Below are 18,371 nucleotides of genomic sequence, written 5' to 3'. Positions count from 1 at the left end.
AGCAGTGAAATAAATATCAACCAACAAGCTACATGATCTGTCTTAGGGTCTGTTTCTTTCTCTATCAAAAAGATTGCTATGAGGATTAAATGCATTTAGATTAGTTTATGTAGAAGCTGGAGCTCAGTAAATGTTACTTTCTGTTCCATTTAAGAAACTGAATTTTCAGGCAGATATTTTTAATTAACATCAATGTACTGCCATATACTGGGAACCAAATAACAATGAGAAACAAATGAAATACAGACAAACTAAATAACTCAAGCTGCATGGTACAAAGAATTTGTTAATTAACCTACAATAAAAAGAATTACCCAAATACTCTTACCTTAACAGAACCGATATTTGGTAGTTCTATTAACATGTCAATAAGTAATTCTGCCCCCAAATAGAATGGTAAAACAGAAATAAAGAGGAAACTGTCCTGGCTAATAGGAAATGTTTCATACAGATCCACTGCTTGTTTATGAAGTATTTGTAGCTCCTGAGTAAAGTTCCAAAGAGCCCGACAGCAGTTCTGAAGCAGAGTCCAATAGCCGCCACGATGAGCGAGAACCTAAGACAAACACAACATTCAAAAGATGCCGAAGTTCCCAAAGTTATGGATCTCTGAACAACTTCCTCTTCCTGCAAATATTCTACATCAATAGTAAGAGTAACTAACACCATTTGTTATATACTACTTACATGTGCTAGACACTCTGGTAAGACAGTTATATGCATTATCTCAGTTCATTCTAATGACAACTCCTATGAAGTAGGTATGCACTAGTATTCTCCTCAATTTACAGATGAGGAATTGGAGGCATGGGGCTAAACTGCCCAAGGTTATGAGTCTACTAAGTGATGAGCTAGGATTTGCACACCAGCAGTCTGACTCCAGCACGCCCACTGTTCTAGGTGCTGGGAATGTCACAGCGAGCAAGGGAAACTGGGCCTGCCCTCGTGAGGCTTCAGTCTATTAGGAGAGACCGATACCAAATAAGCAGACAAATAAAAATACAACTTCAGGGAATGATAAGTGTTGTAAAGGCAAATAAAGCAGAAATGACTCAGAACGTGATGAGGGTGAGAGGACAGGTCCTTTTATACAGGGTGGTCAGGAGAGAAGTTCTCTGTGAGGTGAAGTATGAGCAGAGCCCTGAATGTTGAGTTGAACAAGTCATGTGAAGGTGGGGGTGGGAGTGTTGGGAGAAGAACATTCGGGGCTGAGGGAACAGCAGGTGCAAAGGATGGAGGGTGAACCTGAGGGCTGAGGAGGGAGCAAGCTTAGTGCTTTCAGAACCCCAGAGGGGAAAGTGGACTGCACAAGAGCAAGAGGAGTGAGTCCTGAGAAGTGAGCAGAACCCAGACCTTCTAGGGCCCTGAAGCTGGTACAAAGGAGCAGAGGATGCAATGCTCATGGTCAAGGCAGGTGATGTGGGTTTACTTTACATTTTTATAAGGTCACTCTCTCTACTTCACGAAGAAAGTGGGCACTTAAGTATTCCTTTCTCATCTAGAAAGAATAAATTTCTTCTCATCTCTTGAGAAGTTTGAAGTACATCCCCTTCTTGCTATGAGAAAAAGGAAACAAATTTCTTTGTAGATAATGATTCCAATTCTGAGTTTAATATTCTATCATATAATATTTAACAAGAAAAAGACAAAAGCATTTGACAGAAGACACAGGTAGCCTGGAGAAGCAGGAGGTCAGGGGGGAAGGGACAGGGCTTCCCCGTGGCCTAGAAAGATCTTCCCCTGTGCTAGAGGGGAGAAAGGAGTCTATGGTGCCCAGGAGGGATCAAGAGCCCGAAGAAGAACCCCTGGTGTCACTGGAGAAGCCCATGTCCCAAGTGTGGCTAGAAAGCAGCAGAGGGGTGTCTGAATATTCATGGAGACTTTGTAGACAAGGACAAAGGCCACCTCAGCTCTGGGTGGATGTATGACTATGACTAAAGGGGCTTTCCCTCCTCCCTCACAACTTGACCAAATGTGAGACCTCAGTCCCATGGCAGGCAAGCCTTACAGATGACTGACATAAAATCCAGCAAATTTAATCTCACCGATGAAACTAAAATTATGTATATTAAGTAAATAAATGTATCATACATGCCCAAATTCATGGGCTGAGATTTACGTCCACTACATTAACAAATAAGAAGGACCACCTTACCATTGCTCTCCTGCAATATAAAAAGATTTTCATAAAATGATCCAAGAGACCCACATTTGCTGAGTGATCCTTTTCTTTACCACTGAGACCTGATTGAGAGTCTGATTCATAACCTGTTTGTGTCTTGGAAACATTTTCATCACTCATCGTGGAATTAAGAAATGCCGAAAATTCTTCTCCATCTACAGTACAAATATAAAGTATATTATTATTGAAAAGAGAGTTAAGTTCCAGGAAACACAACAGGTGACTAGCATCAAATGAATAATTCAGATAACAAGCGCTACATAAATTTGAAGAAAGGACAGAATTATCATGGATATGCTGAACCCGGGAAAGTTTCCAGAGAAGGAGGCTTTTAGATTAGGTCTTAAAGGGTGATCATGATTTAGCTACGTGGGAAGAATATAGAGAACATTCCAGGCAAGGGTGATGGCCAAGGGAATGATGCAGAGGCAGGAATGTCATGCTTTGGGGGAGAAGAATGACAGGATCCCACTGTTCCTTAATTTCCCCGCAAACAGGCCATTCCCTGGACACACACGCCGGAAGGTGAGGAGCATCCCCTGGTGTTAGGCAGTGCAGCAACCCTGATCACTCGTTCTCCCGCTGCTGTGCTATAAAAACACAGAGGATTTCTCCTGCCACAAACATTCCCTTACTAGAACTCTGCATTAAATAATAAGTCTCAATAGCAGAATATTTTATTGCCAATTTCATGGGAGGTCTTAGGGAGCTACTTTAAAAAAAACTCAAGAAGCTATATATACTGTAATGTACATACAAAACATGGACTCTTTCTATGTCCACGGAATTTACTTTCAAATACTTTAATAGTCCTGGTATGACATGCAGGTACCAGTTAAACTTAAACTATACCCTAGAAGAAATTAAAAAGCACGTTAAGTACCTCAAATCTGAATCAACCCCCCTGGGGCAGTTAACCAGCATATGAAATATCCTGTTCAGCAATAAGCCATATAGGATTTAAAATGCCATTTCTGAAAATCTATATAAGAGGGTTTGTACTAGCATAAAGATATTAGAAATAAATTTTTATTTGTGAAATGAGTGGTATTCAAGATAGGTGATTGTTTAGAAATAGTGTCATCAGTGCAACACCCAGAGAGCCCTGTTCACCTACATCTCTCCACGTCCTGGAGGCCCCAGTCACCTGACCAGAAGACAATATTGGTTGGTCCTGCCATGAGGGTATTACTGCCTTCATCTTGGAGAGAGCTTTCACGGAAGGTGATAATTACAGCTCCTAAGGCAAGAGCGGACTGCCCTGAGTACAAAATCGGAACGATGAAACAGCTGCATGATGTTTTCATGCCTGCTTGCATCAGTATGTTTGGTGGAATTTGTTCTGAAACTTACTTCCACTAAAACATAAAACCTGATGGCAAGTCTTCACTTACCTTGACCACTGGAGGCTACCAATATTTTTTAAAAGAACATTATATTTGCTGAATGGCCAAATTGATTTAGGGGAGAATCCTACATAAATATTTCCAAATATATATGATGATGCCACAAAAATGTAGAAATTTTTTAAAAAATAGAATAAGAATCTCCTACAAAATATCACAACTCAACTAAATTCCTAAGTCATTGGAAAATGATGTGTGTAGCTCTGTGTCTATGTGGGGGTGTACGTGTCAGGGTATGTGTGTATGTATGTGTTGCATTTGTGAATAAAAAAATCTAAAGACAATTGGATAGCATAGAACATATTTATTTTACCTGATGGTAAGAGAGCCTTTCTTCTTTTAGCTGTAAGAAGGAAATCAAGCATCGCTTTATAGTTTTCTAGAGTCAATTTTCCTGTTGGTAATACTGTTCCTGAATTATACAGTGAGAACATATTAGGATCAAATGACCGGAAACTGCAAAGGGGAAAAAAACTCATTAAAAGAACAATATAAGCAAAATTGAATTAATTCTGTCAAATACCAAATAAATAAATACATGTTTTAATAAAATGGAATTTAGCACCAAGTTACCCTGGTACAAATTCGGTCACTGTCTAATTTTTGTGCCGCCAAGTAATCATACACGAACGGCCGTGTGTGACTGGCAGGTCGGAGAAGAAGAGCTCTCGGTGTCCAGGGGACAGTGAGGAAGTCCATCTGATCTGAACTGTTTTCCCTTTCACAGCCTCAAGAATGGGTCACTTTGCCAAAAGCCTTTCCTGTTAGTCAAGCAATCTAACTGCTTCTTAAATGCTAACCTGGTCTAGCCCACATAGACCAGAATTTTACTTTAAACAAAATTCTGGAGAAATAGAAACTGGATCAAGTTCATTGTGGGTTTCAACCTGCATATTGTTCACTGGATTACTGAAATAAATACCCTCTTAATTCATATCCCTGTCACCATTCTTTCCCTCCTCCAATCCATTTGATATGCTGCTGTCAGAGAAAGTGCCTATCATAGACCTGCTTTAAAAAAAAAAAAACTTAATAATCTTCCACTGTATATAAATTAAAGTTAAGATTTAATAGACTGTTAAGACGCTCCATGATCTGGTACTGATCTACTTTTCTAATCACTTCTCACCACTCCCTTTCACATGCCCTAGATTCTGGTCAGACCCCTGGGGGTTCCCATCCTGTGTTTCCTACCTGGGCTCTTGACTCATTCTTCCACCTATCCGAAATGCCTATTTCCCTACCTGCACATTTCTAAATCTTGCCTGTCCATCAGGACCCAAGGCAAGTGGCTTCTCCCCGTGAAACCTTTCCTGTTAGTCTCATCAGGAGAAAGCCTCCTCCCAAGGAACAAAGACTTTATGTGCACTTCACTTTTTACCATTATTTACAATTATTCGTGAACATTTGTGAGCCACACTACCAGACTCCAACTTGTATATACTGCTCACCTTTGAATGCCCAGGTACTTAACTCAGCACCTGGTATCTAATAGGTGCTCAACAAGGGATTTTTTTGGCCACGCTGTGCACTTGCAGGATCTTAGTTCCCCGAACCAGGGATTGAAACCCAGACCCACGGCAGTGAAAGCTCAGAGTCCTAACCACTGGACCGCCAGGGAATTCCCTCAATGAGTTTTTTTTCTGTTGTTCTTGTGTTTTTAAAGAAAGACTCTGGTTACATAGAGTTACTCTGGTTACGTGGTATTCCATATTACGTATTTATGTTCTTTTTTTTATCTCCTATAAACAACACTTTAGCCAAAGACAATCAACAAGAACTGGAAAATGTCTTTGGAATTAATGACAGAAAGTTTACATTGTATGAGAAAATACAACCTGTGTTTATACAGGCTTAAAATATACCTCTAAATGAAACAGAGATTTGCCTAACGACTACTAATATAATTTCTGTACAATTAATATTAAACTTCTCTTGGAAAATTCACTTTCCCCTTTCACTGAAAGCTATATTGACTAATATATTCAAAATATATGCAAATTAGTACTTCATAAGCACTTCAGCACTCATTTGGGAAAGATTCTGAGATAAGAAGTTTAAAAATATACCAAAGGTCAGTACAGACTGAAGCACTTTGTAAACCTCTTTAAGTTGTCATCAGCATTGGAGCCCTGCTCATAGAAATACAACCCATGTTCTTGAGACTAAAGAAGTATTATTCATTGATAATATACTCTACCTGACCATTACCAATGACGAACCGAATTTCATCTTTGCATGTTCCCCTAGCTCTGTTAAAAGCAGGTTGAAGTGTGCGCTTGCCAGATACAGGTTCATCTGAGCTTTCCAGGGCATCTCCTCAAGAAATATTTGATGAAACCTCTTCTTTTTAACATAATTTAATATTAAAGGATTCAAGTTATCTACCAGGAATCGATGTGCTACTTTTCGAACATCAGCTCTCTTATTTCTGCAGAGGGAGAAGGAAGTTTTGAAATTATACAAACTTCCAGACATTTAACAAAGAAGAATGATTCCAATTTGTACAAAATACATCAAGAAGTCACCTGACTGCCCTTATGCAAATGTTTCTGGTTTATCTGTCATTTCCTTAGCGCTAAAAACGTGAACTAGGACAGTGAAGCACGCACAAGGATAAACACTAGGGATGAAGACACTATGAATTGCCTTCAATTCTCTCTGATGTCTGTGTGCTAGGCTCAAACCAAACAGCGCTTTTCTTTTCCATCACCAAAAGGCCACTGAGATTAGACAACTAAATTATAACATTATAATGTTCACATTCATCAACTAACTTCAATATTAAACAAGAAAATCATTGTTCTGTTCCTTAAGGGAAAAAAACAATGGAGCCAAATTTTTTCTAACATTAGCTAGCCTACAGAGGAAATAAAACAGTCAACTATACAACTATACGTGAAATAACTTCATACATCCTATATGCAGTGTGCTCTGGAAAAAACTAATATCTCAAAATTTAGCTAATAGTTTAGGTTTTAAGTATAACGTATATTCAATTTGTTTCAAATTATTCCTATCAAAATCTCAAAGTAGCCCACTTAATTTTTTTTTTTTTTTTTTTTTTTGCGGTATGCGGGCCTCTCACTGCTGTGGCCTCTCCCGTTGCGGAGCACAGGCTCTGGACGCACAGGCTCAGCGGCCATGGCTCACAGGCCCAGCCGCTCCGCGGCATGCGGGATCCTCCCGGACCGGGGCACGAACCCGTGTCCCCTGCATCGGCAGGCGGACTCTCAACCACTGCGCCACCAGGGAAGCCCAGCCCACCTAATTTTATAGTTACATAGTTGTTTAAATGACATGACTACTTCTTCAAAATACTTTATCTTTTTTTTTTTAACCCTTGACAATGTTGCTGCCTCATTGGTCTGTGCCATTCTACCTGATTTATATTGGAGAAGGGGAAAAAATGATCTCAACTGGTAAGTTAAAGTATCTTGCTCACTTTAATAGACAACATGTCTGCATCTGAATCAATACAACACACACACACACACACACACACGGAAGAAAAGGAAAGAGGGATGGATGGAAGGAAGGGAGATAGACGTTGTTGCATGAAAAAAACAGATATTCTGAAGAACAAAGGAAGGAAGGAAACTACTTTTTTTTTTTTTTTTTGGTACGCGGGCCTCTCACTGTTGTGGCCTCTCCCGTTGCGGAGCACAGGCTCCGGACGCGCAGGCTCAGCAGCCATGGCTCACGCGCCTAGCCGCTCCGCGGCATGTGGGATCTTCCCGGACTGGGGCACGAACCCACGTCCCCTGCATTGGCAGGCGGATTCTCAACCACTGAGCCACCAGGGAAGCCCGGAAACTACTTTTTGATATGTAGTGTTGACATTATCATTCAGTGCTAAATATTTTGTATTTTGTTCATGACTTCCTTTTAATCCAACGTTTTTTGAGCTTTTTGCTGTTGTTTGGTTGTCTTAAGTAATGTTTTTTGGTTTCCAAACAAATGGAAATGTTTTAAATAACTCTACCTTAAAAATTAAAAATACAATTTCCAAAATAAAAATCAATCTTATTCCTGTGTGAAGAGGTCAAGTCACCTCAAAAGGCCAAGGAGAGTGACAGGACTACCTGCATCTTCCCCGCCACAGAGGGTGAGATCATACAGGGAGATACTTCTCACTTTGGCGTTAGGATCATTTTGAGCTGGAGGTAAATGAGAATGAACAGATGCAGAAAGATGCCTTCTTGGAGGTTCCCTTATCTGATAGAAAATAGAAACTTCTGAAAAATGAAGAATGCCATAAATCTCCTCTCCTGGGAAATTTTATGGCCATGAAGAGTGAAAATCAGCGTCAAGATGGACCTGCCCAAACAAGTCTTACTCCAATAGTTTCTCTCATATTTCTACCAGAGTTTGCTGCCCTTGAAAGCCTAAACCCCTTTTCCTTGTTTTGTCACTTTACTATAAATTTGTTGTTCTTTTGTTAAGATGCCGTAGAAGCCCAAGTCCTAACTACCCCTTTGAGTAACTCATCACTGAGTTCTCCCATGCATATGCAAACATTAATAAACTCCTGTTTGTTTTTCTCTTGTTAATCTGTCTTTTGTCAGTCTAATATTACAGAGTCCCAGCCAGGGAACTCAGGAGGGTAGAAGGAAAAATAATTTTTTCCTTGCCTAAAATCTCAATGAAGCTGTTAAAAAAAAAAAAAAAAGCTGGGAAGTAATAAGAATAAAAGCAAAAATTAAGGGCAAGGAAAATAAACACAATAAAGAAGACTTACAAAGACAAAATTTGGCTCTTTGAAAAAATGGGGAAAAAACAGACAAACCTCTGGCAAGATAAATCTCAAAAATATGAGAGAAGACAAAAATTAATGAAGTTAGGAATGAAATACAGGGTGTAACTGTAGATATAGCAGAGATTCAAAAGATAACATGAGAATATAATAACGTTTTATGAATATATTTGAAAATTTAGATAAAATGGATAATTTCCTAGAAAATAGAATTCATCAAAAGGAACTCAAAAAAAAAAAATCACACGGTCTTCCCTAGTGGCTCAGTGCTTGAGAGTCCGCCTGTCGATGCAGGGGACACGGGTTCGTGCCCCGGTGTGGGAAGATCCCACATGCCGTGGAGCGGCTGGGCCCGTGAGCCATGGCTGCTGAGCCTGCACGTCCGGAGCCTGTGCTCCGCAGCGGGAGAGGCCACAACAGTGAGAGGCCCGCGTACCCCAAAAAAAAAAAAAAATCACAGATTCAGAGTGGCTATTAATCTTAAAGAAGTTGAATCAGTAGGTAAAAAATGAATGTATGTGTGCAGACATAGTATGTTATAATAAAAATACATATTTGGTCTTTGTCCTTTGTTCCAGGTATAGAGCTCCTAAAACTTGGAGTTTCCTGAGTGATAGGAGTTTCTTGTTATTCATGATGGAACACACCTGAGTCTAGTAAGGTGCTAGACTCAGGTGCTAGTAAAGTGACTCAGGGTTGGGCCCCTAGAGAGCCTCTGGATAGGGGCTGGTCACCATAAAAATCAAACACATGATTACTAAGTGGAACTCTCAGCCCCAACCCCCAGTCTCCGGGGACAGTGACTGCAGATTGGTTTTTTAAAAAACCTGTGAACAATAAGGTTCAGAGAACTTCCAGGTTGGTGAACATATCCACTTGCTGGGAGAGCGATGCATCACAACTTCACAGGGACAGAGGTTCCTGTGCTCAGGACCCTTCCAGACATTGTCCTATGAGCCCCTTCATCTGGCTGTTCACGTGCATCCCTTATAAACCAGTAAACGTTAAGTAAAATGTTTTTCTGAGTTCTGTGAGCCATTCTAGCAAACTACTGAAACTGAATGGGGTGAGGAGGAATTATGGGGACCCCCTAGTTTGTAGTAGGCTGGGCAGAAATGTGGGTAGCCTGGCCATCCCATTTGTGGCCGGCATCTAAAGTGGGGCCAGTCATGTGGGGCAGGGACCTTCAACTTGTGGGATCTGATGCTGACTCCAGGTAGATACTATCAGAATTGAATTGAATTTTTATGCTATAGCTCTGTAAGATGTTACCATTAGGAGAAACTAGGCAAAGGGTTTTGTATCCTTGGATGTAGAATATCTTTTTGGACAGTTTCCAGTCTTTTTTATCAATGGTTGTTCAGCAGTTAGTTGTAATTTTGGTGTGCTCGTGAGAGGAGGTGAGCCCAAGGTCCTTCCACTCTGCTATCTTGTCCCAACTCCCTGAGAAGTGGTTGGTTTTGGAAGACACATACCGTTGGAGTCAAAAGTGTGAGAAAAAGACACTGTACACGGTTTAACATTTATGTATTAATGTAATTCACTGCATAATCAGATTAAAGGAGAAAAAAATCTTAGTGAAGAAGAAATATTCAACAAGACTGAACACAATTCAGAAGAAAACTTTCAGAAAACAAGAAATAGAAGACAATTTCCTAAATTTGATAGAGTATCTTCCCAAATCCCACATAAATATGCCCAACTGATTTTTTGCAAAGCTGCAAAAGCAAATCAGTAGAAGGAGGACAGTCTTTCCAACAAATGGTACTGGAACAGTTGGATATCTGTAAGTAAAAACATAAATCTCAATCCCTTATACAAAAAGTTAATTCAAAATGCATCACAAGTAAATATAAAACATAAAACTTGGGGAAAAAATATATGACCTAGGGCTAGGCAGTGTTCTTAGATTTGACACCAAAAGCACAACCCATTAAAGGAAAAATTGATAAGTCAAACATCATCAAAATTAAAAACTTTTGCTCTGTGAAAGACTGTGAAGAGGATGAAAAGGCAAGCTACACACTGAAAAAAAAAATTTGCAAACCACATGTCCAACAAGGGGCTTGACCTATATCTAGGATATATAAAGATCTCTCAAAATTCAACACAAAAACTAAAAACAAACAGTCCAATTAGAAAATGAGCAAAAGACATGAACAGACACTTCACTAAGAAGATATATAGGTGGCAAGTAAGCACATGAAATGAGGTTCAGTATCATGAGCCTTTACAGAAATGCAAATTAAAGCCATGAGACATCACTAACACCTACTTTAATGACTAAAATAAAAAATAGTAATACCACTACCTGCTAGCCAGCATGAGGAGAAACTGGATCACTCAAACACTGCTGTGGGGATGTGAAAAGTACACCCACTCTGGAAAAAAGTATGGGATTTCTCACAAAGTTAAACATGCACTTACCACACAATCTAGCAACTGCGCTCTTGGCCATTTATTCCAGAGAAATGGAGATTTATGTTCACACAAAACCTGTACATGAATGTTCACAGCAGCATTATTCCTAACAGTCAAAACAATCCAAGCAATCCAAATGGCCTTTAGTGTGTGAGTGGTTAAACAAATTGTGGTATGTCAGTGCCACAGAATACTACTGAACGATAATAAAGTGAACTAGTGATGCACACAACTTGAATGGGTCTCAAAGGAACTGTGCTGAGTGGAAAGAAAAAGCCAATCTCAGAAAGTTACATACTGTGTGATTCCATTTTTATAACATTTTTGAAATTACAAAATTATAGAAATGGAAAACAGATTAGTGGTTGTCAGGGGTTGGGAGGGGGAGAGGAAGGGAGGTGGCTGTGGTTATGAAAAGGTAGCAGGGGGGCTTGGCGGGTAGATCCTTATGATAGAGCTGTTCTGTTTCTACACTACGGTGATAGTCACACAAGTCTATAAATGTGATAAAATTGCATAAGACTAAATACACACACTCATATGATTGCACATAGAATTGCTATAATCTGAATATGGTCAGTAGATTGTATCCATGTCAATTTCCTGTCTGTGCTATTTTTAGTTATGTAATTAATACTAGGAGAAACTGGGTTAAAGGTATACAGGTTTTTTCTGTATTACTTTTTGTAACTGCATGTTACAATTGTATGTACAATTATCTGAAAATAAAAAGTTTTTAAAAGTGCATGTTACAACAAGGATGTCCACAATCACAGACTACATTCAAGATTAAACTTGACATCCCAACCTGTAGGCTAGACAAAGAAGTAAGAGGCTTGAGTGTTAGAATGGATTAAGCGAAACTTTCATTATTTGTTCACAGTATGACCGTCCACACAGAAAATCTGTAACTATGGATAAATTACCAAGTTGTATAGAAGATCGAGTTGTTTATAAATCAATCATATTCATATATAAAAAACAGAAGTATTCAAAAACATAATTTTAGAATACCATTTACACAAATACCAAAAAGCATTCCTTTTATGTAGCTAACAAAAGATAGGTAACAGCTTTATGGAGAATATCATAAAAATTTATTGATAGATATTAAATAGGATCTAAGTATGTGGTCTGTCTACTAATAGAAAGATTCAATGTTGTTTAAAACAATAACTTTTCAAACCAATCCATATATTCAATTCTATCTCCATCAAAATCACAAGTTGTTATTTCTTTTTATTACTCACAGCTATTCCAAACTATTTTGTGGAAGAATATCTAAGACGTGCATGAAGGAAAAGAACATCCTGGAGAGACTTGTCCTATCAAGACAATAAAACTTAATTTAAAACCAAACAAAGTATGATAGTGTGATATTGACTCAGGGATAGACAGAGTAATGGGACAGGAAAAAGATTCCAAAACTACATATAAGACAACTTGCTAAATGACAAAAAGTGACAGTGATGACAGAATAGACTACTCAATAAAGGGAGCTAGTCAATCGGGTATAATGAAACTATAATGAAACTAAAAAAGAGGGGGAGAGGGATTCTTCCTCTCACCATTCATAAAAATTGATTAGAGTTGGATGCAATTCCTAATTGTAAAATCAAACATTTAAATTGATGAAGAAAATACCTTACTACCTCGGAGAAGAATTTCAAAAATGATAAAGAGAAATGTTGATACATTTGACCCAATTAGCAGTTATAGCTTTTGATTTAAAAAAAGATGACTTTCAGGGACTTCCTTGGTGGCACAGTGGTTAAGAAACCGCCTGCCAATGCAGGGGACATAGGTTCAAACCCTGGTCTAGGAAGATCTCTCATGCCGTGGAGCAGACAAGCCCGTGTGCCACAACTACTGAGAGCAGAGCCCACAAGCCACAACTACTGAAGCCCGCATGCCTAGAGTCCGTGCTCTGCAACAAGGGAAGCCACCGCAATGAGAAGCCACACACCACAATGAAGAGTAGCCCTGCTCGCCCAACTAGGGAAAGCCTGCGTGCAGCAACAAAGACCCAATGCAGCCAAAAATAAATAAATAAATAAATAGATGAATGAATGAATAAAAAATAGATGACTTTTAAAATGTAAATGGATGAGCCTCAAACTGGGAAAACCATTAGTATCCAAACTTCTAAAAATAAATGAGAAAACAAAAGTTGCAAATGCACAAAGGATCTAAACAAGCAGTCTTGAGAACAGAAAAACCCTCGGGTTTTAAAAAAACATGAAAAGCTGCCTAACCTCATTAGTAATCAAAGAAATAGAAATTAAAATAACAAGGAGAGAAAATTTCACAGCTCATAGGTCCACAAAAATTTGAAAATTTGATATTAATATTAAGTGTCAGGGAAGATGCTGACTAAGGGAAACTTGACACAACACTGATGAAAATTTTAAAGCAATTTAGCAATATCTAGAAATGTTAAAATGCCCATATCCTGAGAACTACACTCCTGTGTATTTACCCCAGAAACTCTCACATGTGCATATGGAGATATATATAAGAATGTCCTTTGTAGCACTGTTTACATAATGGAAAGTTGGACTAGACTTGTGTATAATCAACATGAAAAAAATCTCACAAACATAATAGTGAGGAATAAGAGCAAACTGGCAAAAAAATTTGTAAAAATTAATACTGTATGTTATTTTGGGGCATATACATACATAATTGAAGTATAAAGTCACTTATAAGCACGATAAATGCCAAATTTTGGATTGTATTACTTCTGGGATAGAGGGGGACAGAAATGCATCCCAAACGCTTTATATGGTATGCTGCATACTGGGTACATGTTCATTTGTTATATTATTCTCCATATTCATCTAAAATATGTCATAATTTAAATAAAGAAAATGAAGGGATAATCAAACAGAACGTAGGCAAATGCAAACAAAAAGAAGAGTGGTTTAATTAATATTTATATGTTGAAAATTAACATCAAAATCACTAAACAGGTAAAGGAAAGCATTACATAATGAAGGTAAGGTATATAAAGAATGTATGAGAATCGTAAATGTGTACTTGTGACAATAAAAGCTAAACACACCATGATGAGTTTTATGGTTTAAGTTTTATAAACAAGAACATTATCTGCCAATAATTAAAAGTAATTTACCAGTTTAATCTCCTGGCCACTCTTATCTAAATTACTGCTATCACCATCTCCACTCCAGGCCAGTTACTCTATAGTATATCATCCTGTTCATTTATTTTATAAAATTTATCAAAAATCTAAATTGTCTTGTTTCTTTTGCACAACAAAGGAAACCATAAACAAGACAAAAAGACAACCCTCAGAATGGGAGAAAATATTTGCAAACGAATCAATGGACAAAATATACAAACAGCTCATGCAGCTCAATATCAAAAAAAGCAACCCAATCAAAAAATGGTGGCGCAGTGGTTGAGAGTTTGCCTGCCGATGCAGGGGACACGGGTTCGTGCCCTGGTCCGGGAGGATCCCATGTGCCGCGGAGCGGCTGGGCCCGTGAGCCATGGCCGCTGAGCCTGCGCGTCCGGAGCCTGTGCTCCGCAGCGGGAGAGGCCACAACAGTGAGAGGCCTGCGTACCGCAAAAAAAAAAAAAAATGGGCAGACGACCTAAATAGACATTTCTCCAAAGAAGACATACAGATGGCCAAGAGGTACATGAAAAGATGCTCAACATCACTAATTATTAGAGAAATGCAAATCAAAACTACAGTGAGGTATCATCTCACAACGGTTAGAATGGGCATCATCAGAAAATCTACAACCAATAAATGCTGGAGAAGGTGTGGAGAAAAGGGAACCCTCTTGCACTGTTGGTGGGAATGTAAATTGATACAGCCACTATGGAGAATAATATGGAGGTTCCTTAAAAAACTAAAAATAGAACTACCATATGACCCAGTAATCCCACTACTGGGCATATACCCAGAGAAAACCATAATTCAAAGAGTCATGTACCACAATGTTCACTGCAGCACTATTTACAATAGCCAGATCATGGAAGCAACCTAAATGTCCATTGACAGATGAATGGATAAAGAATATATGGTACATATATACAATGAGATATTACTCGGCCATAAAAAGGAATGAAATTGGGTCATTTGTAGAGACTTGGATAGACCTAGAGACTGTCATACAGAGTGAAGTAAGTCAGAAAAACAAATATTGTATATTAACACACATATGTGGAATCTAGAAAAATGGTACAGATGAACCAGTTTGCAAGGCAGAAATAGAGACACAGATGTAGAGAACAAACATATGGACACCAAGGGGGGAAGGGGGGGTGGGATGAATTGGGAGACTGGGATTGACATGTATACACTAATATGTATAAAACAGATAACTCATGAGAACCAGCTGTATAGCACAGGGAATTTTACTTCACTTCACTGTACAGTAGAAACTAACACAACATTGTAAAACAACTATACCCCAATAATAAATAAATAAATAATAAATAAATAATAAATAAATAAATTGTTTATTTGTGTCTTTATTTTGTGTTCCTTTTATTAGTATGTAAGCTCCCTGATGGCAGTGATCTTATCTGTCTACTCTATCAATGTATCCCTGGTGCCTAAAATAATGCACAACACATAGTAACCCTCAAGTAAAAATTTAATTAATTAATCAATCAATACCTTTCTTGCTCCGCCATTCCAGAAATAAAAGGATTCTTATTCAAAAATTCTCTTAGAGTTTCCTTTTTTTTAGATCTCTGTCTGGGCTTCACTTCTGTAGTCTTAACATGGGAGATAACAAAAATGTTACAAATCCAACTTAAAATCTTAACACAATACTATAATTTACTTGTACTCTAATGCTTATCTTTTCACATTAAAATAGTGGTTTCTTTATGTCCCTCAATTAAAATTATTAACAAAAGTAAAAGAAGTACCCCTGTAGACAAAAAAAATGGTTATAAAACTATCCTTGTGATAAGAATTAAAATATATTGCATAATTATAAAATTATGATTGTTGGTATTCTCTTCTGTTTCACATTATACTAAATTGTAGTACAGCCAACCATCTCTAGATGCATGCATCTCTTAAGTTCATTAACTTAAAATTCAAAATTTATATGAAACTTACTCCTAAAATCTCCACTACTGCAGCTTTGAACTTCTTCATAGGTTTGATGACCTTTTTACACAAAGTATTGTCCTTATGTTTCATTTTTTTTATTCCAAGTAGGGACTCATTCCTCCTAATACAAAAAGATAAAGTCAGTTAAAAGGATCTACAAGAATTTATAAAACTACCCCAAAGTAATAAACCTTTAATGAGTATTGCCACTGAAATTATGCTAGAATACCCAAAATTGGTTATGTCCCACGCATAAATGAGACTATGATACTCCTGGTCGTCAACGAATAGCTAGTCTCTCAAAAGAGCAAAATGTAAATCACACCATAAAAATGTGATGAGAGCTGAAGTAAGATCTAGGAGGAATAGAATTGAACTGAAACTAAAACGTGAACACTCCCCTTTAAAACTGAGAAAATAACTACATAAGAGTGACCCTAGACAAACTACTTTGCTTCCAACAGACTTCAGTCCTTTTAGTTCCGTCAAGTGCAAGCTCCCAGCCACTATCAACTTCTGGATATTAACAAGAGTTAAGCATTTTAGATCTATCTATTTAGACTACATTCATCCCTTGGTAACTGCAGGGGCTTGGTTCCAGGACCCCCTCAGATACCAAAAGCCAAGGATGCTCAAGTCTTTTATATAAAATGGCACAGTACTTTCATATAACCTACACACATCCTCCTATATACTTTAAATCATCTCTAGATTATTTAAAATACAACGTAGGCTTCAGAGGTCAGATCCCAGGGAGAGGACTGGGGTTGGCTGCGTAAACACAGCCTGAAGGGGGCTAGTGCGCCACAATTGGCAGGGAGGGAGTCCAGGAAAAAGTCTGGAACTGCCTAAGAGGCAACAGACCATTGTTTCTGAGTGTGTGAGGAGAGGAGATTCAAAGCACGGCGTAAAAGAGCTTCAGAGATGGGTGCAAGCCGCGGCTATCAGCGTGGACCCCAGAGATGGGCATGAAATGCTAAGGCTGCTGCTGCCGCCACCAAGAATCCTTTGTGCAAGCACAGGTCACTGTCCCCACCTCCCCTCCCGGGAGCCTGTGCAGCCCGCCACTGCCAGTGTCCCGTGATCCAGGGACAACTTCCCAGGGAGAACACACGGCACGCCTCAGGCTGTTGCAACGTCACGCTGGCCTCTGCCGCCACAGGCTCATCCCACATTCCATACCCCTCTATCCCCCTGGCCTGGGTGGAGCTCCCTAATCAGCTGCTCCTTTAACACCCTCCTGTCTGGGTGCGAACCCACGCCAGAAGACGACCTACATGCAGAGGCGGGGCCAAATCCAAAGCTGAACCCCAGGAGCTGTGCGAACAAAGAAGAGAAAGGGAAATTTCTCCCAGCAGCCTCAGGAGCAGCAGATTAAATCTCCACAATCAACTTGATGGACCCTGTATCTGTGGAATACCTGAATAGAAAATGAACCATCCCAAAACTGAGGCAGTGGATTCTGGGAGCAACTGTAGACTTGGGGTTGCTGTATGTGACTGACTAGTTTCTGATTTTTATGTTGATCTTAGTACAGTTTTTAGCATTTGTTATCATTGGTGGATTTGCTTATTGGTATAGTTACGCTCTTCTTTTTTTAAACTTACTTTTTAAATCTTTTTATTTTAATAATATTTTTCTTTTTTTTTTTACATTAATAACTTTATTTATTTTATTTTATTTTTTCTTTCTTTTCTTTCTCCCTTTTCTACTGAGCCTTGTGGCTGACAGGGCTCTGATGCTCTGGCCAGGTGTCAGGCCTGCGTCTATGAGGTGGGAGAGCCGAGTTCAGTACACTGGACCACCAGAGACCTCCCAGCCCCACATACTATCAACTGGTGAGAGCTCTCCCGGGGACCTCCGTCTCAGTGCTAAGACCCAGCTCCACTCAATGGCCAGCAAGCTCCAGTGCTGGACAGCCCATGCCAAACAACTAGCAAGACAGGAACACAAACCCACCCATTAGCAGAGAGGCTGCCTAAAATCATAGTAAGTTCACAGACACCCCAAAACACACCACCGGACGCGGTCCTGACACCAGAAACACAAGATCCAGCCTCATTCACCAGAACACAGGCACCAGTACCCTCTACCAGGAAGCCTACACAACCCACTGAAATAACCTTACCCACTGGGGGAAGACACCAAAAACAATGGGAACTACGAACCTGCAGCCTGTGAAAAGGAGACCCCAAACACAGAGTAAGTTAAGCAAAATGAGAAGACAAACAAATATGCAGCAGATGAAGGAGCAAAGTAAAAACCCACCAGGCCAAACAAATGAAGAGGAAATAGGCAGTCTACCTGAAAAAGAATTCAGAGTAATGATAGTAAAGGTGATCCAAAATCTTGGAAGTAGAATGGGGAAAATACAAGAAACATTTAACAAGGACCTAGAAGAACTAAAGAGAAAACAAACAATGATGAACAACACAATAAATGAAGTTAAAAATTCTCTAGAAGGAATCAATAGCAGAATAACTGAGGCAGAAGAACAAATAAGTG

At 39.0% G+C, this 18,371-nt stretch overlaps 1 protein-coding gene across 1 annotated transcript in view; it reads right to left on the bottom strand.

The window, feature by feature from the left end:
• Positions 1 to 18,371, bottom strand: part of CFAP54 (cilia and flagella associated protein 54) — a gene marked incomplete at its 3' end in the record, with an annotated part of 310,342 nt that overhangs the window by 163,103 nt on the left and 128,868 nt on the right. Inside the window, exons 31-36 of the mRNA XM_082667031.1 lie at positions 15,873 to 15,987; positions 15,420 to 15,520; positions 5,789 to 6,019; positions 3,902 to 4,044; positions 2,156 to 2,337; positions 329 to 556 (exon numbers count right to left, since the gene is read on the bottom strand). Of these exons, the coding sequence (XP_082523157.1) occupies positions 329 to 556; positions 2,156 to 2,337; positions 3,902 to 4,044; positions 5,789 to 6,019; positions 15,420 to 15,520; positions 15,873 to 15,987 (1,000 nt within the window). The remainder of the gene's footprint in view (positions 1 to 328; positions 557 to 2,155; positions 2,338 to 3,901; positions 4,045 to 5,788; positions 6,020 to 15,419; positions 15,521 to 15,872; positions 15,988 to 18,371) is intronic.

This window comes from Grampus griseus, assembly GCF_964374135.1.
Source record: "Grampus griseus genome assembly, chromosome: 11".
Taxonomy (NCBI): Eukaryota; Metazoa; Chordata; class Mammalia; order Artiodactyla; family Delphinidae; genus Grampus; species Grampus griseus.
This window is presented reverse-complemented; position numbering and strand designations above follow the sequence as displayed.